Source organism: Fusarium poae, chromosome 1 (genome assembly GCF_019609905.1).
Source record: "Fusarium poae strain DAOMC 252244 chromosome 1, whole genome shotgun sequence".
In the NCBI taxonomy this organism is placed as follows: domain Eukaryota; kingdom Fungi; phylum Ascomycota; class Sordariomycetes; order Hypocreales; family Nectriaceae; genus Fusarium; species Fusarium poae.
In genome coordinates this window covers 9,758,293-9,779,004 of record NC_058399.1, presented here as the reverse complement: position 1 = coordinate 9,779,004, position 20,712 = coordinate 9,758,293, and the positions used below count along the sequence as shown (strand labels likewise).

The window sequence follows — 20,712 nt, the reverse complement described above, 5'->3', positions numbered from 1 at the left end:
TCTCGTCTCTTCTTTAGGGTCGCAATCTCTATTGATGACAGCCTACCTAGTCTGGGTAGCCGTTGGTCAAATTTTATTGGAACCAAGCTCCATTTGTTACTTCAAAATGATGTCTTTTTGTCAACGAAGTATCTGGCTACTGCATGAGACTGTGTTTGTGCCTCTTTCACTCAGAGCCTGCATTACACAGTCGTCGATAAGATTAAGGTCTCCATAACATGGCTTCACCGCATATTATTACAGAGATAGTGTAAAGAAAAGACGTGTCTGTATGGTTATTCTTCTTTCTTTATAGTGGTTGAAAGCCAGCCTGGTCATTAGGGGCGACTTCTCTTGTTTACTTTGATCTATTACATGCCTAAGGCTGGGTAATAACAGCTTTATCTCATGCATCTACGGATACTCTAACTTCTAATCTTATTCTGACGACTGACAATACTGCGAGTTACTGGGAGCATTCGCACCTGCTTTTCTTGTGCAGTGCTGTTTCAAACAACGACGAACTGCCAACCTAACTTGGAAATTGCACTAGTGCTTTCAAAGTTAGCATTGAGCCTTCGTCGGCCCCTTCCCTGCGGTACGGTTGGGTGGAGAACATCGGCGCCCCGCTCGCTCTTGCCGCGGCGCTGTACTAGTGCACCAATACACCTTTCCTCATTGAGATTGAGCCACAATGAAATTCATGGACATGCTTTTGCTCTTGTTGTATGTACTGTCTTGAATGTATTTCGGTACCCACTTGTCAACTTTGAATCATCAGCTCATCATCGCGTCCATGTCTTATCAATCTTATCGCAGTTTCTACTTGGAGTGTACGTTTACATCAAATCTTAGACTTAGTAGTCGGATCTCATCTTGTCCAAGTGAGAAATTTGTTGGACTTTTTGTCACAGCACGGTACGGGACTGCACTTCTGAACGACACCGGCTCCAAAAAGCGAACCGTACCCCAGCAGCCAACCACAGGCCGTTCATCTACCGTCCACCGCATGTCGGCGGATGTGGTGTCGGGACTGTGCGCCTTCTCGCCCCAACAACCAATCAAAGTCTGTACTTCTAAGCCAGATCAGGGCCTCCACCAAGATGTGGATGTTCAGGCACCTCAGGCGAGACAGAATCCATTGACGCCGCGTCTAACACGCTAAGACCACTGTCTCGAGTTACTCGCCCGTTGTCCGCGGCTGTGTCTAGACTCTAGCCTCAGAGCCCAATGTTAGACTTTGACCAGAGTTCAGATACTTTCCCTTCCGCTTGAGGCGTTTGTACAGTAATATCGTAGCGCTTGGGCAAGTGTTGGAGCTCAAAAAAACTATCTAGCGACACGCGCAGTACACCAAGTTGAGCATACACAGCCAGTGACTGCCGACCTCGATATCCCTGGTTATTACTAGCATAAGACTTGAGGCTGGCGCGCGTCTCGCTCGAATCCCTTGTGTGTTGCGGTCGTGTGGGGAGGTCTGAAGCATCCCTGAATTGGCGGCCTCATCCAACACTCTAGAGCCTTACTCAGGAAGGCACTGATCATGAGGACAATTTCAGGCTGTTCAGCTTGATCCTACAAGCCTACCTTCTGCCGAGGCTGAGTGGCTGTACAACTTTACTCAAAATAACTCGTCTGTGGAAGATCCTCCCCAGCGTGCATTCAAGCACAGAACACCCACAGGTTCAATGACGAAACAGCCTGGTCTTGGTAATAAGGGGCGGGCTCGTTCAGTCCACTTAAGAGACTTTGGCTTTTTTACAGCAACGGCATTAAGTCTGGGTTTTGATAGGAACCATTGGCTAATCTATCGCTGGTGTTCCTATTTTCGTCTTTTGACTCCTCTAGTGGAACATTATTGGACAATCTTATTAAAAACATTCCTTGTCTCTGTTTGTTACAAGCTCATCGCTTCCGAGTTAGACTTGAGTTGTCCTCGACATTCTTTGACTTGTTACCTTCATCGCTTTTGGTCTGTTGGGCGTCTCAACTTTCGAGCGTGCCGTCTTTTTTCTCTTAGACACCGCTGCTAGCGGTCTTTGTCAAGTTGTGATGAGGACTGTCGAGTTACCAACCGCGATTGGCTATTCGCTGGGACAGGGGGCTTTGTTCGTCGTGATTCAAAGCTATCACATTAGATAGCTGAGAGCCTAAGACAATACTGATATGGTTCTAGCGCCTCTATTCGCAAATCCATGGCCGCGCAGGTAATAGTCAGGTCTATATTGCTGCACTTTTTGTCCCAAAGGCACACCGCTGCATTGACTACAACCTCGCGATAATGGCTCTGCAGCTTCTAACGCACGCAAGAGCGCGGGGAAGCGGAGAGTCAACTCGAATGGTGGATATCACTCACCTCATTTCACTGACTAGGGGTTTTGTCAAACTCGACAAGGGTGCTGTTCTAGGTCGTATTGTGCAAATCCTCTTCAAAGTCGCAAGCACGCACAAGATTCAAACCTATCGAGGCACTTCTTTTCAATATCCCAATCAGTATCTGATCAACATCATAAATAAGAAACAAACTTTGGATTGGAAGAATTATTCCGTGTTGCGGGTCCGACTACTACCCCCATGGATGAAGCACTCAACCTGTGACTGCAAAAATAGCATGGCTGGCGATCATTGCACATTGCATGGCAGTCGCATCTCATGCTTACTGACACAGAACATGACAAGCAACAGTAAATTTGTGCTTGACATGAAAATACCTGTCAAATTTCGTCCAAGTCCATGAGACGAGTTGGATCCTGGCTCGCCAAGCTCCAGCGTGCCCAAAGGTTCCTTCAAGTCAACTTCTACGCAACTTGGCCCTGTTGGTCTCAACAAGCCGTGGCCATAAATTCGAATTCCTTCGTTCTTCTGGGGCAAATACATCCAGAACACTGCCAGCGTGCAACACCAAGTGCCATTGAAGGATATGGCTATGTCGAACGTCGCATGGCGACCACCGATAGCTTGTACCGTATTCTGAGGGCCCAGAAAACCATCGGAACCAAACCTGGCAAGTAGTATTGCAGTGGCATGGTTGTAAACAGCCTCAAATGGGTTGTTGGTGGCCAGTTGTTGGTCGAGTTATGCTCCTTCGTATTGACTCCTTGCTTGTTACTCCCCCACCCTGTCAGGATCATGCATCAGATACCCGTCGCCATTGTCGTCCTTATATTGTACGCCGCGGCGACGCATGTGAAATAAGATGCATTTGGGCATTGCGTTGGTTGCTGGCGTAGTGAGAGGGTGCACATTGTTGCTGTTGTCACCTTATGCCCGAAAGCATCAATCCATTCGCTGTGAAACCTGACCAGAGAGAAGAGACAACTGTTTGAGTGATACCGAAGCTGGTCTCGCCACTTTGTACTGGTTAGTCCAATGCTGTTAGACTGTTACTGGTGTCTCTGCGGCGTACATGTCGAATCTTGACTTCATGTCCGAACATGCATGGGTACGATCACAATTATGAAAGCACATATTAGACCTATGATATACCTCAACTATCGGTTCGTATTCGCAGGGCTCCTGTTTTTAACAGAGATCCCATCATCAAAGTGGTGTACCATGGGTATTGATATGGTCGATTCGCGAAGTCGCGGCGGTCAGCCAATCATAAGGCGCTCTACCAGATGCAACAAACGTCACATTAAAGAGCCTCAACACTACAAGGATATCTCTCCTGGGGACGATATAATATATTTTGAAAAACATGTTTCTAAATATACGAATGTTGTTTCATCTAAAAATACATCGAAATGCTGATGTTGGATTCATAGGTCCTATGTCCAATGATGCTTCTGATGTTCACATCTAACCGCCAGCTAAGCGCCGGCCTTGCATCGCATATCCTCATCGCACAGCTATTCCAGAACGACCATCATCTTGGCGCTTAACAAGGGTGAATCCCTATTTTGGGTCAGATATCTTGATGCATATCATCTTTCTTGCAGGTTGGAGAGCAGTGGGTTTGTTCTATTGTTAACTCATAGACGCCGACTACGACATGCATCCATACCCTTCGCTCGCCATCGTGCAGCTATGGCACTGGGCGTCTCGCTCAGAATAGACTTCAATATGACTTCACCTCCCGAAGCGCCGGTTCTCTCTGAGTTTCCTGTGATCTAAATACCATGCGCACTCTCCATTACAAGAGCCACGCCCCGTCTTGAAGCTCTCAGGCGCCAAAGATGCAAGTTCCGAAGGAGTGGCAGCGCTATCTCAACCGATCAGAACCACTCGATTGGCGCCCCAGGGCCCGTTTAGGCAATTCGAGGGTTGCTAATAAGCACGTTGGATGTAAGTCGATGGGCCCGAGATGTTGGATGACCTTCACCCCTTGATTGTTCCCAGCAACAGTGGCATCTAGGGGTCTTCGTGAACCAGGGGGTATGGATCGTCTTCAGGGGAGATACGTTTATAATTTTAGGAACATGTTGCTATAATAAGAGATAGCCTCGCTGCACAGCCGCTGATGAGCTGCAGGTTCTTTAACACCACGTCATCCCTTGTATCCAAAACGCTTCCTAGCGCCCACTGCATCCCTTGTTGGGCGTCCTGTTCGTCGGCATCCCTGGTTGCATCAACGGCGCTCACTCAATGACAACTTAGCTGCAGGCTCAAAGATGATGGGATTCCCTTTCCTTCTTTGCCCCGAGGGTTCGAGACGCCCACGTCCTTCAACACCCTGCTCCTCTTCCCCAGGGGGTGGAAGTCTTAGCTGCTACTAATGCAAAGCTTTGAACAGTCACACAGAGGTCCCCACTAACGGCGCTTCAACACGTTATGATATGTTTCAGAAGATATTGTATGTATGGTCTTCCACTCTCAACAACCATATATATATCTTGCCAACACGTCAAGCTCATGTGATACCCTGTCTCGCCAAAGCCCGGTCCATGCGTATAGCAGATCTCGAACCAACAACTACCGGGCCTGGCAGATCTTGTTACCATGCTGGTTCAAAGATCCCTGTGTTCCTGCAGGAACGTTGCTAAAGTTGGTGACGTGCAGCAAGTCACTGGCGCGTAGAGCGATGTACTGTGGTACTTGAAGGGTACCATCCAAAATCCTACTTCTTCTGTCGTTTGTTGCTCTTGTCACTGACACTGCTTAGAACACTTGCACTCCGCTTGTGTGGTGCACCGCTGCTACTGGGGCGTTCGTCTTTGTCGGCAGTGTTCTGTTCGGTTTCCTTGGATGGGGCCTCCGGGGCCTCAGAAGTGGGGGCTGCTGTTTCTGAAGCATCCTTGCTTGCATCTTCGGCCGCAGATGTGGTATCGCCGTTTGTTTCCTCCTTGCTCGTTTCAACAGTAGCGGTGGCGGCGGCGGCAGGAACTTCTGCGTCATCTCCTTCCTTCTTCTCTTGGTCGGTCTTGTCGTTTTCTTCTGTCGACTCGGATTCAGGGGGAGCCATAGCTTTTTGTCGTTCGGCCTTCTTCGCCTGTTCCGTCTTGATCTCCTGGTCAAGCTTGTCCGAGACTTTACGAGCATCAAGCAAACTATTGACTGCGGCAAGAAGCTGTTCGTATTGATGCGTAGTCGCAGCGGTAGGCATGATGAGCTTATTAGGTACGTCCAGTTCGTTAAGGACATTCGTGATACGCATCTGCTGCTGGTTTGACTTGTGCGAGAACAACTTGTTGATTTTCTCGGTGCGGAAAGTTGGCCCAGAGCCAAGTCGGTCGTGATGCGTAACACCATACAACAGCTCTTCTTGAGTTGTAAGCTTGCGTCGCTCTTGTTGCTGTTGCTGCCCCTTCTTGTTGTTTGCAGCTGCTGGGGTAGGAGCGGGTCCAGTGGATTCACGAGGTCCAGTAGATGCAGCTGTGCTTTCGCGTCTTCCAGCCTCTTGAGCGGCGGCGGCGGCCGTAGCAGCAGCAGAAGCTGCTGCTGCTGCTGTTTGCGGGGGCACTGTGCCAGCAGGACTATTGATATCGCTAGGCATAAGCGATTTACGCTTCTTGGCCTTGTCAGCAGTCATCAGGTTCTGCAAGAGATTCTGTAAACCGGCAGAGGATTTGAAGGCATTGATATCTGTGTCCGATCGAGGATAGTCAAGACGGTTGTACAACTCACGACGCTCGTCGTTGAATCGCTCACTGCGTGCTAGGATACGCTTAATCTCCAGCAAGAGCGACTCTTCTTCGCGCGCTTCCTCGCGTGATCGTGTCAATGCGTTCAGTGCAAACTCCTTCCTCAACTTCTCCTGTTGAGGGTTGAAATGTGCCATGAGCTCATGCAGAGAGAACTCTGGTTGTGTCATGTACTGCACAGGCTTCTGCGCTGCCATCATTTTAGATGCGACTTCATAATACCGTGCTTTGAGATCTTCCAGCGTACGCGACCTTGTTGCAGGCACGATAGCCTTACTCTCGTCGCCGTCATCATCAGCCTCCCCGTTGGTGGCGGGAGGATTCCAATCGTAGCGATCCCATATCAAAGGCCATCGAAGGTCAAAATCTTGTGCTAGCTCCAGCAAGTAATCCGTCTCCTCCTTAGTCCAGTCAACATGCTGTAGTGACTGCTGATACTGTCCCTCGCTGTACTGCGGTACCGAAACCTGCACATTGTATTTTGCAAAGGCGGAATCCTCGAGCTCCTTTGGTGGTTGTGGTTGGTCTCCTTGACTCGTTTGTTCTTGTGGTTCGTTGTCTCCCTCGGGCTTCTCATCCTTTCTCCTCCAGTGTCGTAAAGTCAAGTTTGTGTCGGCGCGCGCCGAGTTTTTGAAAGATCGCATTTCCCATTTAGCTGCGGGTTTCCGGCTCGTAAATCTTCGCTTCTTGAAATGTGGAACTTCAGGGACTATGGCGATGGGGTTGTCGCCGCCGAGGTTTTGTACTTCACGCGCCAGACCCTTCAAGTTTGGTCTAGGCGCGGCAAGTTTTTGTTTCTTACTTGGCCGGGGGGCTGCGATCCCATCCCCTAAGTTCAGAACATCGCGAACGTCGGAAGAAGTCATGGTTGGTGTATGTCGTTGGTGAGGTAGGTAAATAGAGGTGAGGTTGTTTGGTCCAAGGAACCTTTAAATCCGAGCTTTCATCACCAAACCCATCAAAATCAGGCACTTGCTGCTCTAGTTATATTCGACCAGTTACTATTTCGCTTATCGTTCTTTCTCGTCGCATTCGAACCGGTGGTCTCGTTTAACGCGTCAAAATTTGGGATGATGGTTTTGGATGAAGTAACTAAAGATGCGCCGCTTCTCCAGGATTTAGAAAATCGTTATCTCCACGTGACACTTCTCAACCCCCCTGACAAGCCGATCTTTGAACGTGGCAGCTTCACGGGCGCCAACGCCAAAGCCAAAGCCAAAGGGGGACAGCTACCATTGACTACTAACACATATACGACTTTGTTTTTATACAACGACAAAGGTTTCCTCTCTTCGAAAATAAAACGAATCGTTCAATTGCGCCAATTCCATCTGCGCAAAAACAGTCGCCAATCATGAAATTCCTCCTCCCCGTTCTATCGCTCAGCGCTGCTGTCAATGCGCTGCACTTCTTCATTGACGGCACAACTCCCAAGTGTTTCTACGAGGAGCTTCCCAAGGATACACTTGTTGTCGGACACTACACTGCTGAGGAGTGGGACGAACGAGTATCAGCTTGGGTCAAGCACGACGGAATCAGCATCTACATCAACGTCGACGTAAGTTTGGCTTGAACAGCTATCCCCCCAAGTGAACCCTTCGCTAACAAGTAGCAGGAAATATTCGACAATGACCACCGTGTTGTCTCTCAGCGTGGTCTATCCTCCGGTCGCTTTACCTTCTCCGCTGCCGATGCTGGCGATCACAAGATCTGCTTCACCCCATCATCCAGCTCCGGCCGAACCTCATGGCTCTCTGCCAAGAACCCCAATGGCGGCATCAAGCTCACCCTCGACCTCGTGATCGGCGAGACCAACCAGATTGAGAGCAGCGACAAGGGCAAGATTCAGGATATCACTTCTCGTGTTAAGGACCTCAACGCCCGCCTGGCTGATATCCGAAGAGAGCAGGTTTTCCAGCGTGTAAGTGCTATACGTGCTCCAGCGTGACTGAAAAGAACTTTGAACTAACCACAAGATATACAGGAGCGAGAGGCTGAGTTCCGAGATCAGTCCGAGTCTACCAACGCCCGTGTCATTCGGTGGATCGTTATCCAGCTCATTGTACTTGGCATCACTTGCACTTGGCAACTTTCGCATCTCCGATCATTCTTCATCAAGCAGAAGCTGACCTAGATAATCCATGAATCAATCGTTTGTTTTTTGACGATACAAGTACAGCCATGAAGTCGTTCATTGAGCCGGGTGTTGATGGAATTGCGTACCAAGAAAAGTGTAAAAAAGGATTTGTTTGGCAGTAGATTTACGACCGACAGTCACTCTGTCGTTGATTAGGAGCAGTGTGTAATGTTACAAATACATGATGATGTTTATTTCATATGGATGAACCTATATATGCATGCAAAAGATGGAACAGGGGACTATGATAAAAATGGCAACGCCGTTTTCTTTTCCCATTAAAAATTGCCAAAACGAGAACTCCCTATAGTGCTCTATCTTCATTCACAACAAATCACCAAACTTGCAAACTTCATCCCCACGCTAACGGCTTGCTCCATCAACACCAGGCAAGACTGGGCATTTTCAGGTAGCCCAATAGTAGCGTTGGTCTTGCTCAGTGATTACACAGATATTATGGACAGCGTCATAAGAAATAGAAAAAAGAAACACCCAACCAGACCCAAAATGCTGCCCTACACCGTCTCCTTGCGCCGTGCTGCGCTGCGGTGAAGATTAAACGAGGCTTTAGTATAATTTCGTGATGGTTGTCAGACATGAGAAAGGAAAGCCCTTTGCCGTAATCCCAAACCAAATATGTTTCCCCTCTCGAGCGGTCATGCAAAAATGTCGACTGGTAAAGGGATGACTGGGTGGCGGAAGGGTTCTAAAGTACCGAGATGATGGGGATCGAGTTTGGATGTGGTTGTTATTTTCCGGTAAGCCAGACGCTTAGGTGAGCAGCTCAGGAACAGGTTTGTGACCCGAACAGCTCCGCCGAGATAGGCTATACGCAGCCATCCGTAAACACATATGTTTGCGAGATAGCCTAAGCACCCGCAAGGCGTTTCAATCCCCATCCATCTCCCGTTTTGAACAAATGGGGGCGACCCTCCTCAAAATTGGTCTGTCGTCGTATACAGATCCTGAAGCACAACGCCGCAGCAATGAAGAAACAAAGAAAAGTCTTAGCCATTGGTCGAGATGAATTTAACCACAGCACAGGGTCTTCATGAGCTTCTGGAAACCACTGGGCTGAGGGTTAGCCTGTTGACCGCTAGCTTGAGTAGGCTGGGTCGCCGGGCCTTGCTGGGAGGTCCTCGGCTGCTGGGGCAGGTTCTGGGCGCTGTTCTGGAACTGGGCCTGAGTCGAGCCAGTGGGCGTGGCCATGTCCCGGAGACCCCCAACCCCGCTCCCCCTCTGTGCTGACAATGCGCCGGGGGCGCTTGGCCGATCTCTCTGCTTGCCCATCTGCTTGATCGGAGAGGGAGGAGGGGGTTGCGCGGCGTTTAAACGGCCGACAGTAAGGTTTTGTGCTTGTTGGTGAGAGGTGGTATTCCCGGGACGATGGCCGCTGTGCAACTCCATCTGGGAAGGCCCAGGGCGAACATTGGGGTTGTGGAGGTAGGCGTTGCTGTGGTTCTTCGAGTCCCATCCCTTTCCCGAATCCTTCGAGATCTTCATCCAGTCGTACTCGCCATCCTCGACCTCGCCGGTGTTCTTCAGGGCCTGTGTGAAAAGCTCGCGAAGGTAGTCATAGTCGGGAGTATCCTCGAAACCAAGGTTTCGGACGTAAGTCAAGTACTTGGAGAACTCCTCGGGGAAGCCCTCGCACAGGTCCTTGATGACAGTAGTCTGCTTCTTTTCGCCGATCTTCTCATACTTCTGCTTGTTGGTGGCAGCCTTGAGGCCTTGCCAGGGGAGGCCACCACGTAGGAAATACAAGAAAACATGACCCAGAGCTTCAAGATCGTCTCGGCGGGACTGCTCACGACCCAAGTGAGTGTTGATACTCATATATCGGGCGGTTCCAGAAAGGGATTTCCGCTCGCGGTAAGGAATATGTTGCTTCGTCTTCGGGTCACGATACTGCTTGGCCATGCCGAAGTCGACAACATGGATTACACTAGAGGCCTTGGTGCCTGGACGGCCGATCAAAAAGTTATCGGGCTTGATGTCGCGATAAATCAGATTCTTCTCGTGGATGGTCTGGACCCTTGAGAGCATCTGCTTGGCGACCATGACAACTGTCTTGATAGAAAATCTTCTGCCACAGTGATCGAAAAGATCCTCCAGTGAAGGGCCAAGGAGGTCGATCACCAGGATGTTGTGGAGCCCTTCCTGGCCAAAGTAGTAAACATTGGGAATACCGGCTAAATTACTTATTAGCACAAAGCCGCAGACGTTTCTTGAATACGAATATCTTACGGCAGCCGACAAGGATCTTGTATGTTCGGTACTCGTCACGCAATTGAGGAGCATCACTCTTGCGAGGTTCCTGGTAGGATGTCAGTATGACGGGTCCAATAACTGAGGAGAATGCCGGGCAATTCGGAAACTGACGAATTTGATAGCAACTTGCTGGTTGTTGAGTAGATTGGTACCCTCGAAGATGACACCAAAAGAACCCTCTCCGATCTTCTTACCGACTCGGTAGTGAACGCCTACGACGTTGGATGATGATGAAGCCATTTCGGCGGCGTAGGCGGTCTGAGGACCACCGTTACAAAATATTTAGACAAATACGGGAAGTATGGTCGTCGCGATGAAGGCGTAAGTCGTGTTTGGAATCGAAACGGTTTGAACAAATCGATGCCTGCAAGTGTGCACAAAGCGACGGTCAGTATTGACGAGACTTGATGAAATGTTTGGTACTGTAGGCATAAAAGGCAAGAGATTAGGTAGATGAGGAACAAAAGTAGTGGCGCTGCTCGCGGTTGGACAAGACCACAAGATGAGGCGACGGACAGGTTGGCCAAGTTGGGTCGCTTTTCTAGTTGCTGGGATCTTGATTGGAGGCGCGGCAAAAGAGACAGTTCCAATCCGAGGACGCAGCCGCCAGCCGCAGCTTCAGTATGGCAGCCCCCTGTTTGCGAAGGCGAAGAGGTCGATTTCACGCGTCGTAACGAGTCAATCCAGCAGTCGAACGTTATATTGTGGCCGGTAGGATTCGCGAAGTTGAACAAGATTTGAGTGTATTGATCGAGAGAGCAGGATTCCGGAGTATATCAGATCAGATCAGATCAGATCAGGTTGTTGGATATCCACGCTTGGGTAGCTCCCTTCTTGTCGGGGAGAGACGACCGAACCACAACACACAGCTGAACAGGCAGACCACCACTACACAGTGCCGTGGACGGAACCGGGTCGAGTAAACGCAAAAAAGCCAATTTCACTCACCAGAATTAACAGAAGAGATGCCAAAAAACAATAGGGAAAAGGCAGCTCATAGGGCTATCGATTAAAGTCGAGTCGATTCGGAGGGAGAGTCGATCGAAGGGGGACGCCCCAAGAGAGAGAGCGAGAGCAAGCAAGACGATGTCGGTAACGTTGATGGGGAGATCAAGTTTGGAAAGGGGAAAGAGAAGCAGTGGAAGAGAAGACCCGACTGGGACGGGAGTGGGAGTGGGTGAGAGAATGAAGAGCCCACTTCACCTGCAGCACTGTTCCATGGGCTGGCTGCACCTCACCTCAGTTCTCAGCACAGCCAAAACAAAGTAGAGTACAGCACACCAACAACACAGCATTAGCACACCCGGCAATAGGGAGAGAGCAAAAAAAAAGCCCAGGCCATGCCAGGCCATGGACGCACCTCAGAAATCAAACCAGCGGTCCCAACTCCACTGGACTGCTAGGGAACAGCCCCGGTCCCCGGCCACAAGGCGGGCGGGCAACCTAGAGGTACCTCCAAGGAGGTACTAAGCATGGATGAGAGCGCTACAGAATGGAACAAGCGAGCCTGCCCTGCCCGGGCGCTCCAAGGGGACCAGGGCCTATCACCAACAATGCCCGTACGCCAACCAGCAACCGACATTCGACCTGGGCTTCCAGAGGGTCTAGGCCAGTCCGCTTCTAGGGAGATGACCAGCCGGATGCAGTAGGAGGTACATTCAGTTGAGGCTAGCAAGGTACCTCGAATAGGAGTATCTGTAGACCAGTTCAGCCACCTTTCGAATTATGTACTGTGTGAAGCACCTGTCATCTGTCAAGACTCCAGAGTGATAAAAGGTGTGTCAAGGCCTGCGATACACTGTGCATAGTTTAGACTTTATGTAGTCCATGTCCTTGGACAAAGAGTATCGTATACGGATATCCGTATCCCATGAATCTCTTTCGTAACTTAAGGTCTGATGGTTTCTCATTTTCCCCTTGAGCCCCTGCGAGTCCCAGACGTTTTATCCTTTCTTTATTTTTTATGAAAAAAAGGAACGACAATTATCGTGTCCGATCCTAGTTACCGCTCGAGTCGTGGGTCAAGAGACGTGATGTATAAAAAAGTTTATTGCCTCGGTGCCATCACCTGGACAATGCGAAAGAAAAAACACTTGACACATGCAGCACACAGTAGCCATTGACGTATGTAAACCTATCGGTGAGCCCAAATCAGGGTAGTTCTTGCAGAATCTCTAACAGTTGAATCCTCGCATGACAGATATCATCTCGATATTCATCTTTCTCGTCAAACTGGTCACTGGTTGATTCGCATTAGTACCTACAAACTCCGTCTGTGCCCTCGCAGCATTTCCCCAATGGATTCAACGAACGACTTGACTTGACTCGGCGCTGTCCGCTAATTCAGTGGAGTACCCTAACGTAGGTAGGTAACGTACATGTATCCGTATGGATACAGAATTACCTAGGTAGGTATCCATGGCCCCAACGGCAGGGCCGGGGTACAAAACTCTACCTTGGTCAGCGCGCAATTTCCCAGCCTCTCGTCAGGTACCGGTACTGGGCCCCGTACCTTAATATTCACCGTCTGTCATCTGGTCTGTGATGCTATCGACATGGGTTAGGCGGTTGATATTCAAGGTTCTTGTCGGCGAGAATCTGTTTCTGGCTCTTCACTCTGGCACTCTGGCACGGATGAGTGAGCCAACCCTTGGGCCTGCAGCCGGTCAGAACACACACACAAAGAGAATAACCAATTTCGACGCTGGCACCTCATCCATTGGGGGAGAGGGGAATGAGCCATGGATCTACGAGCTGTATGCTGTGAGTGCAGGCGGAGCTTCTTGAAGCTTGAGCTTGTTGTGCATTCGCTTGGCACTATTATTTCGTCTAACCACCTACATGTAACGCAATTAGGGTACAACATGACAGAGCAGAACAGTTCGTAGTGCATACGATCTACCTCGCTTCACTAAAATGCCTCGCTTCTTGTCGTGATTCTCCTCCTGTCTTGACCGCAACATGATCCAAACAAACAGACATACTCTGTACGTACCTACCTACTGTGGTGGATCGGGTTATTTTTTCTTCCTGTTGCCGTTGGGTCTGCTAGCGATTCATTCATTCACTCTATTTCTCCAGACTCCAATGGCATTAGTGTGAATATGTACAACCTACTAGGTAGATCAAACGTATTGGATGCATCCATAAAATCGCAGCACCACACCAAAAGAAACAAGACGTTACTAGCGCCCGTCTACAGTGCAGTGCAGTATGTACATACATATCAACGTACCTATCACACTCTTTGGTGTCTTGGCCACGATGGAAACATTTCTGTTGCCCATTCATACGATCTAAATTCCTGCGAATCCTCTTTTGTTCATATGCGGGACTCTACTCTGCAACTCTTGATGAATTACGATTCGTGTCCCCGCCCTCATGAGCTGATCGTGCTCGCCTTCTGTATGTATCTTGATCGTGAAGTTATCCAGCCTTTTCGCTCACCAACAAACAATCCGCCTTTTTTAGATATTTTTGCTGAAGCTACCCCGGCCCCAACAACAGCAACTGGCCCAGAAGAGATACCTTGACCAGGGGGTCCCCCGCCTGAAGCGGCTCTCAGTCTCGGCTGGCCCTTGTTAACTCGATTCTCGTCACATCAACTTCCACCTCCCTTTTTTTGCCTGTATCGCGCGTGTCCCCTTATTATTAGGTTCGAATGTATCCGTACATACACATGTACTGACTGACTGGTATGTTAATCCGATGTAGGCCTAGACCCTGCAGATGCAGGTCCCTTGGTTCTACCAGTCACTCGTACAACAAACAATTGCTTTCTTGTCAGTTAGCTACTCGCCACAATTGCCAACACACATGGCCTTTGTACACGCACATGCACTTGACACACCAATCAATCTTGTTCAATCGTAGCTTTTTTTGGTTCAAGCTTACGAATAGAGTGATGAGCCTCTCTATCTCTCGTCATGTTTCATCCCACTCTCATGCTATGACCTTGCAGATTATCTCATCCATTCCACCAAGCCTCTTCATATCTACGATTATAGCAATGCCTCGCATAAATTATATATTTGTGTTACGTGCTTGAGACTGAGTGCCATTCCTCCTGATTCGTTGCCGGGCCGGGGATAGCAAATCTGAGTCCAATCCAATACGTACCCGTTTGTGTATGACGAACCGTACTCTACTAATCCTCGTCATCACATATTCCTTACTTGCTTTCCCTGTTTCTAACAATATCCTGCACTGCAATATGTACAGCCTGCCTTTGTTCCCTCGGGAAGGAGAGCACTCAAGTGCACGTCACTCTCGGAGATTTGACATTCTTCTTCCCTGTTGAAATTTCCGAAATACTAATTTCTAGCGCTCAGTAGGTCAGATCACACATTTATCGCATAAACTCGTAATATGTAGGCCAATTACATTCTTCATGTCAAAGCTCATTTTAGCTTTTTAACTTGAGATCGACCAATTGCAATTGTGATCGATCGTTTCTAATTGACACTGAGACGTTGCGATATTCAATGATAATCGTATAAAGATTATTACGTGCTTAATCGTCATTCAACATTTGGCTTCATCTGATCTTGGACCCTTCATAACCGTTGTCATGGCATGACATGGTCAACCTCGGTACCAAACCTTGCCGAGTTAAACCATGGCAAAGGGTAAATGATGTGTATCGGCTGTCTTTCGTTCCGTTTCCTACCGTTTAATACTCGTGAGTATTAAGCTACAATGAGTATGGTCTCGAACTCTTAAGCCGTTGCGTAAGAGCATGGTTTCATGTCATGAGGCTTGTGGGCGACTGGCCTCGTAAATCCCCCTTGCTTCAAGAACAAACATACCATTGATCAATCCCTTCCAGAACATCGAATATCCGAACGAGAACTAGGGGCAATCTCATTATACATATTTCGGATGGCTAGCATAATCTTGATGGGCGAATGAACGTTCCCCTGTTACGATTAGGCGAGGAAGAAATCAATGCCATGATGGATGGGGTTAAATTCGACCGTTGGGTACAGAGTATTATAGAGTAACTTGAAGAGACTAGCCTCGCTCTGCAAAACATACATACCATAGTACATGATGGTATATTTATCTTGTGATCCACTGGCAGACAGGCGTGCTATATGATCGTATAGGGTAGCGATATTGAAAGGCAGTACGTGAATCAGATTGTATTAAGAATGAGTCGATACCAATGGACGCTCCAGCAACACATGCTTTTCATCATTGTCAGGTATCGCGTTTCAAGATTTATGAAGCAGAGGTTAATTGTTGAGAGGCGCCCGGCGGTAGCCTGATCAACATTAATAAGGGTCCATATTGTTGAGCGGATCGGCGTTACCCTCGAAATTTTAGACCTCCATTATGTCGATCTCATATACACTCACCGACCTGATCGTCAGCCTCTCACGAAGGAAAAAAAAAACATTTATGCATTCGCTTGGTAGCTCAGGGATACATCAAACGTTGCTCAAGCCTATAGTTGATTCAAACTCCCGAGACTGACTCGGGAGGTTTTCTAGATAGGAAGTTCAATGTGAGATATTTGTGAGATATTTGTGAGAATATATAGCCACAGAGTCAAATTGACATGACTGGTCTGATAGATACAGTTATCGGAAATCCGGTTCACATATCCAATCGTGTTGGTTCAACAACAACAAATGTTCCCACTTGTATCGTGAGCTGGGTCTGACTGTACTTCCGCTTATAGATTGAAATGTTATTGCATGCAACTATAGCACAGTAGAGCGACAAAGTCAACATATCAGTAAGCTCGTGTGTTATAGAGATGATAAAGGAAGACACACGAATCTGCAGTTTCAAACAGGCTAACTAGCTGGAATCTATTACAAAGAAAGAAAGAAAGAAAGAAAGAAAGAAAAGGACCGTTCGATACATAGGCGGGCGTACGTCCTTAATAGATTTGTGACCATGTCGAATTTGATGGAGATTTGGGTGATTGACAACCACAGGTTAACAACTATTATGAGTTTTAAAGTGAAGCAACTTTGTAGGAAGGAATCTTATCTCAAAGCAATACAAATTTGAGAATGGTTGACGTGGGAGGGTTGACATAATTACGGAGGAATATTGAAGATCGCGGCACGATAGATACCCCGTCAATGGATCAATCTTGAGATATGACAAATCTCAACAAGGTCGGCTTATATCGCATTTCCACTTCCATCAAGTAGGTAAATATTAAATATCGAGCAAACTCCAACTTGGTCTTGGATCAACATTATAAACATAATTATCCTCTATTAAAATGAGCCCTTCACAGTTACTTAGCCGGTTTCCTTGGGCGGCGAGTCCCCTCATTAGCAATGCACCGATGCTCGGAATAGCCACACCTCGCATGACTGCCGAAGTCACCAAGGCTGGTGGTCTTGGTAACACCCACTTTGAGAATTTGACTTGCAAGATACTTCCGAGTTAACTAACATTTGACACCAGGCTTTCTCCCTTGTGTGGCCTTCATTGAACCCGACTCGGAGCATGTCAACAGGCTTGCGGATCACTTTGATGAGGTGCGGGCCCTCCTTGGGGCTGATCGTTCATCTGATTGCACACTCCCAGTTGGTGCAAGCTTCATAACTAGTCATAGCTCTATAAGCCACTTCGAGGAGACGGCGCTGCCGCTCATAGCCAAGAATCGTCCAGCAGCGGTATGGCTCTTTGCTCCGGATGGTGATCTTAAGCCTCACAGCAAGATTATCCCTAGCCTCAAGAGACTCGAGCATCCTCCTGTTGTGTTTGTGCAGGTCGGAAACGTGTCCGTAGCGCGAGAGGCAGTGAAAGATGGTGCAGATGTACTCGTAACTCAGGGTGTTGATGCTGGTGGCCACCAATTTCGTCAAGGCTCGGGTATCGTGAGCTTGGTCCCGGAAGTGAGTGATATGCTGAACAGAGAGTTCCCCGATAGAGGTATATCTATTGTGGCTGCGGGAGGTATTGCTGATGGGAGAGGCGTCGCTGGTGCTTTGGCTCTGGGTAAGTGTACAAACCAATGAATTCTATCACACATAAGGGACTGACGATCTAGGCGCTGAGGGTGTCGTGATGGGAACCAAGGTAAGTGATGACCAAGACTCGATTCATAACAACTGACTAAAACACGTCACCTAGTTCACTATCACGCCTGAGTCAAACTATCCGGAGATCCGAAAGCAAAAGGTTCTTGAGGCTGTAGACGGGGGTGTATCCACGTTCAAGTATATATTTCTGCCTACTACACGAAGACTTGATACTTACATGATACAGGTCTACCTTCCATGACAGGATAACCAACAGCCCGCTCTGGGGACCTCTTTATGACGGACGTGCCATCGTTGGTCCTATCCACGAGAAGTTTATCGCAGGAGCGAGTCTGGAAGAGTGTCAGCAAAGTCTCAAGGAAGATTATGACGAAGAAGAAGCTCGCTATATTATCAGTACTTGGGCGTGAGTACTGTCATTGTCTGATGTCTATGCACACTTACTGACAAGAATAGTGGAACTGGAGTTGGGCTTATTAACAAAGTACAGCCCGCAGGCGAAATTGTTCGCGAGGTTCGCGAGGAGGCCAAACGTGAGATACAAAGAGCAGCTGGCTTGGTCTAAGATGCGATGTGCTGAGCAAACCATAGTCACAACATACAACATAGAGTAGCAGCCCAGACACGACAATTCACATCCCCACTAAGAGATGTGGTTGATCTTTCTCTTCTATCATGTTGAAAATGTATCAAAATCGATATTGACGCGTAGGTATACTCCTATATGTATTCGCATCCAGGAAACATGGAGCGATTGACAACCAGCAAGTGGATATCGTACAGAAAGAAACAACAAGATAAATGCACAATACTATTGAAAACACGCTTCAACTACGTTACAGCTTGGCCTTGGTCTGGGCCTTCTTCAGCACAGGGTCAAGCTTGGTCGCCTTCATGACATTGCCCTTGATCTTGAGCTTGCCGCCCATGAAGAGACGCTGGGCATTGGCCTTGCCAGCGACGAGCTTGCCAAAGTTCTCTTCGGAGAGGATGAGGGTGACTAGAAAACAGGGATGTTAGTTAGGATTGCGCCAAGCAAGGGCGCGTGTCAGAGTCGCGACATACCATCGGGCTTTTCGCCGGTGCCAGTCGCAACCTTTCCGGTCTCCTTGAGGTCGATATGCCAGCTGGCCTCGTCGCCACTCGCGTTCTTGAGGGTAAAGGCGTAGACACCGTTACCCTGCTTGATGGCGTCCTTGCGATCGGCGTCGCTGGCGTTGATAGCCTCTTGAATGGCGTCGAAGGCGGCCGAGGAGGGGAACTTGTCTGATAATATAAATCAGTCACAGATGGTTCTGGGGAGGTAGAGACGGTATTCCATGTCACAGAGGACAATCGTGGGGATACATTCTTGCGACATACCGTTCTTGAGAGACATGGCTGCTGATATGAGCTGCGATTAATGTGTGAAATCAAATTAAGAGTATACGGTTATGAAAAGGTTAAGAAAACGTGGGGAGAAACGACCGAGGTTTTTAAATGTGACGGGTTCGTTGATCTTTGAGGTTTCATGGAATCTGGGGCGTCTCAATTTGGGGTCCTTTATTGATTGCATGTGATGCGAACCTCGGCGGATCTGGGGGAGACGGGGATGAGATCATCCATTCATCCCACATGTTTTCTCCCCCACAAAATGCATCATAACCGGGTAAAAGACTACGACCATGCGGGGGAAGATTCGTTTTACTACCTTAGTAGGTAGATATTACCTCTGCAAAGCAAGACTGACTCGGGCACGCAAAATATGGTGGCCACGTGCTTTTTGCCATTCCCAAGCCTTCAGAGAGAGCTACTGGCAAGTGCCAATCATTCCATTCCATCGGTTCAAAGGTCTAGTCAGCTTACAGATGTACCAAGTAGTGTTTGTTTCCATCAACTCCCCGGCGATGGATCATAGCTTGTTGGAAATATGCACGTGAAAATGCCGAGTTTGCTGATCATCGTGTATCTATCTTTTTTTCATCGCCTAGGTATCCGGCTTCCCAGATGCCATACCCAACATCCTACAACTGCCATTCAGGCACAGCAAAATCTCGTTGCTGGGGCCAGTTTTCCGGTCTGGTTCATCGGGAATTAGCAATGTCAAACAGCCAACACAAACTCAAAGCATGACATACCTGGTTAGAAACAAAACGGCCATGCGCCGTCTTCTCTCATCAAGATCCTCAGAGGCCGTCAAGCGCAGCCAGTCGCCGAGCCATCCTCTCAGTTCGGTCTCACTCTTACCAAGTGTATCGATACCTCGTTCAGCGCACGCAATCCGTAACTCTTCGTAGTGGAGTCCCATAGGTCCGCCATCCTCGATGATGTTTTTGTCATCGCCCTCTAAATAAGCCATGCGATATCGTCCCTTGGCTTGCCACATGCCAGGTGGGAGAAAGCCTAGGCGGTCCCAGATTGAACCGCTCAGATGCAGAGACTTGAGAACATGAGTGCGAGCGACGGATTGTGTAACGCGCGGGCTAAGGACGCCATGGGGGTAGTTGGCTTCTAGCTCATCAAAGGAAGCCTTGCGACGCTGCTCTGCCTTCTCCAGAGCTGTAAATATTTGCGTTGGTATCCTACAGGGATACGGTACTACGCTGTCGACGTAGGCAACGACCAAAACTGTGAATTCCCCGATGACAATCAACATAAGCCCGAATAGAGGCAGTCGTATCATATCATGGCGCACTCGCCAGAGGAGGACCCAGTCCGCTCTGGAAAATGTTTTGGGCACATAATGAGGTTTGAATATCGAGGGTCGATCGTCAGCAGGCGTCCTCTGGAGCTTCTCGCGAAGGAGACGTCGACTTGTCCATACGTTCTTGAGGCCCTGTTTGTAGAACTTGAGGTACCCTTTTCCCAGCTCGAAGTAGTATTTGGGCGCCGATTCGAAATCTCTTCGTCGAGGAAGCGTGAGCGGTGGCGGTCGAGTGACGTCGGGAGGATTGACGAGCGGGTTCAAGCTCTTTGGACCGTCATTATGGATGGAACGGGATGCTACTCGTAGCGGGATTGGCAATTGTGACCACGAAGTAGTTATGAGAAGAGGCCAATGGCACAAATTCCGACTACTCTGGCAGAGTCGCCCTGGAATTCGAAAGCTCATGGTGATCGAGTGAGCTCCAGGTGAGGTTGTGTCTAAGTTTTGGAAATGAGCTTTGGAGACCAAGAGTTCGAAATCCAAAAACTCGATGCGTCATTGGCCAGGCTGTTCGTTCGTTGACGTCGGCGGACTTTGAAGGTG

At 48.7% G+C, this 20,712-nt stretch overlaps 6 protein-coding genes across 6 annotated transcripts; 2 read left to right on the top strand and 4 right to left on the bottom strand.

The window, feature by feature from the left end:
- Window positions 1-5,038: 5,038 nt before the first annotated feature.
- Window positions 5,039-6,928, bottom strand: SWC4 (swr complex subunit; the record flags this gene model as incomplete). Its single annotated transcript, XM_044847723.1, has 1 exon — window positions 5,039-6,928. The coding sequence occupies one exon, from the start codon at window positions 6,926-6,928 to the stop codon at window positions 5,039-5,041; it is 1,890 nt and encodes a 629-aa protein (XP_044713639.1).
- Window positions 6,929-7,416: 488 nt separating this feature from the next.
- On the top strand, window positions 7,417-8,196 carry FPOAC1_003151 (uncharacterized protein; the record flags this gene model as incomplete). The annotated part of the gene is made up of 3 exons (XM_044847722.1): window positions 7,417-7,620; window positions 7,678-7,983; window positions 8,047-8,196. 3 exons carry the CDS (start codon window positions 7,417-7,419, stop codon window positions 8,194-8,196), a joined length of 660 nt encoding a protein of 219 aa, XP_044713638.1.
- Window positions 8,197-9,228: 1,032 nt separating this feature from the next.
- CKI1 (bifunctional choline kinase/ethanolamine kinase cki1) lies at window positions 9,229-10,710 on the bottom strand (the record flags this gene model as incomplete). Its single annotated transcript, XM_044847721.1, has 3 exons — window positions 9,229-10,391; window positions 10,447-10,516; window positions 10,582-10,710. 3 exons carry the CDS (start codon window positions 10,708-10,710, stop codon window positions 9,229-9,231), a joined length of 1,362 nt encoding a protein of 453 aa, XP_044713637.1.
- A 6,004-nt stretch (window positions 10,711-16,714) lies between these two features.
- Window positions 16,715-18,048, top strand: FPOAC1_003149 (uncharacterized protein; the record flags this gene model as incomplete). The annotated part of the gene is made up of 6 exons (XM_044847720.1): window positions 16,715-16,838; window positions 16,903-17,439; window positions 17,492-17,520; window positions 17,575-17,660; window positions 17,710-17,889; window positions 17,940-18,048. 6 exons carry the CDS (start codon window positions 16,715-16,717, stop codon window positions 18,046-18,048), a joined length of 1,065 nt encoding a protein of 354 aa, XP_044713636.1.
- A 271-nt stretch (window positions 18,049-18,319) lies between these two features.
- On the bottom strand, window positions 18,320-18,861 carry FPOAC1_003148 (uncharacterized protein; the record flags this gene model as incomplete). Its single annotated transcript, XM_044847719.1, has 3 exons — window positions 18,320-18,483; window positions 18,549-18,749; window positions 18,846-18,861. 3 exons carry the CDS (start codon window positions 18,859-18,861, stop codon window positions 18,320-18,322), a joined length of 381 nt encoding a protein of 126 aa, XP_044713635.1.
- Window positions 18,862-19,486: 625 nt separating this feature from the next.
- Window positions 19,487-20,574, bottom strand: FPOAC1_003147 (uncharacterized protein; the record flags this gene model as incomplete). Its single annotated transcript, XM_044847718.1, has 2 exons — window positions 19,487-19,541; window positions 19,601-20,574. 2 exons carry the CDS (start codon window positions 20,572-20,574, stop codon window positions 19,487-19,489), a joined length of 1,029 nt encoding a protein of 342 aa, XP_044713634.1.
- Between the last annotated feature and the right edge of the window lie 138 nt (window positions 20,575-20,712).